The sequence below is a fragment of the Seriola lalandi genome, unplaced genomic scaffold, assembly GCF_002814215.2.
Source record: "Seriola lalandi dorsalis isolate HSWRI2012SDOR001 ecotype SW California unplaced genomic scaffold, Sedor1 jcf7180002053863, whole genome shotgun sequence".
Classification (NCBI taxonomy): Eukaryota; Metazoa; Chordata; class Actinopteri; order Carangiformes; family Carangidae; genus Seriola; species Seriola lalandi.
The window spans coordinates 1-953 of record NW_019524416.1 but is presented as its reverse complement, the minus strand read 5'-3'; the positions used below and the strand labels follow the sequence as shown (position 1 = coordinate 953).

The 953-nt window shown below is 44.4% G+C and overlaps 1 protein-coding gene across 1 annotated transcript; it reads left to right on the top strand.

Annotated features, from left to right (window-relative positions):
- The first annotated feature begins 14 nt into the window (after positions 1-14).
- Positions 15-944, top strand: LOC111651927 (uncharacterized). Its single transcript, XM_023402004.2, has one exon. It carries the CDS (start codon positions 41-43, stop codon positions 932-934), a length of 894 nt encoding a protein of 297 aa, XP_023257772.1. The 5' UTR covers positions 15-40; the 3' UTR covers positions 935-944.
- Positions 945-953: the final 9 nt, after the last annotated feature.

Sequence of the window (953 nt, the reverse complement as noted above, 5' to 3'; positions counted from 1 at the left end):
CAGAGAGGCAGAGCCTCCGTCCAGCAGCTCAGCTCAGCAGATGGAAACAGAGGCTGATGGAGAGGACTGTGGAGGATCTGAACCAGACAGGAACTTAGATCCACATGGTCATCTTCAACCAGACACAGATGAAGAGGCCACAGAGTCCTCCGAGACTGAAGACAGTGACATTGATTGGAAGGAAACCAGAGCAACCTTTAAGAGACAGACGAATCTTAGGTGGCACATGAACGCCCATACAGGAGAGAAACCATTGGTTTCTGATGTTTGTGGGAAAGATTCCTACCGACAGCATCATGTCACAGCGGACGTGAAAGTCCATACAGGAGAGAAACCATTTGGTTGCAGTGTTTGTGGGAAGAGATATAATGCGAAGAGGAATCTTAATAGGCACATAAAACTTCATACAGGAGAGAAACCATTTGGTTGTGATGTTTGTGGGACGAGATTTAAGGAAAAGACAACCCTTACGAGGCACATGCAAGTTCATACAGGAGAGAAACCATTTGGTTGTGATGTTTGTGGGAAGAGATTTAATGCGGAGAGAAATTTTACGAGGCACATGAAAGTTCATACAGGAGGGAAACCATTCAGTTGCAGTCTTTGTGGGAAAAGATATACGCGACAGGGTAAACTTACGTTTCACCAGATAGTCCATACAGGAGAGAAACCATTTGGTTGTGATATTTGTGGGAAAACATTTCACCGGCCGGATAATCTTAAGCTGCACCAGAGAGTCCATACAGGAGAGAAACCATTTGGTTGTGATGTTTGTGGGAAAAGATTTAACCGACAGCAACATTTTAAGATACACATGACAGTACATACAGGACAGAAACCATTCAGTTGCAGTCTTTGTGGGAAAACATATACGCGACAGGGCAAACTTACGTTGCACCAGAGAGTCCATACAGGAGAGAAACCATTTGGTTGAGATGTTTGTGGGAAAAGAT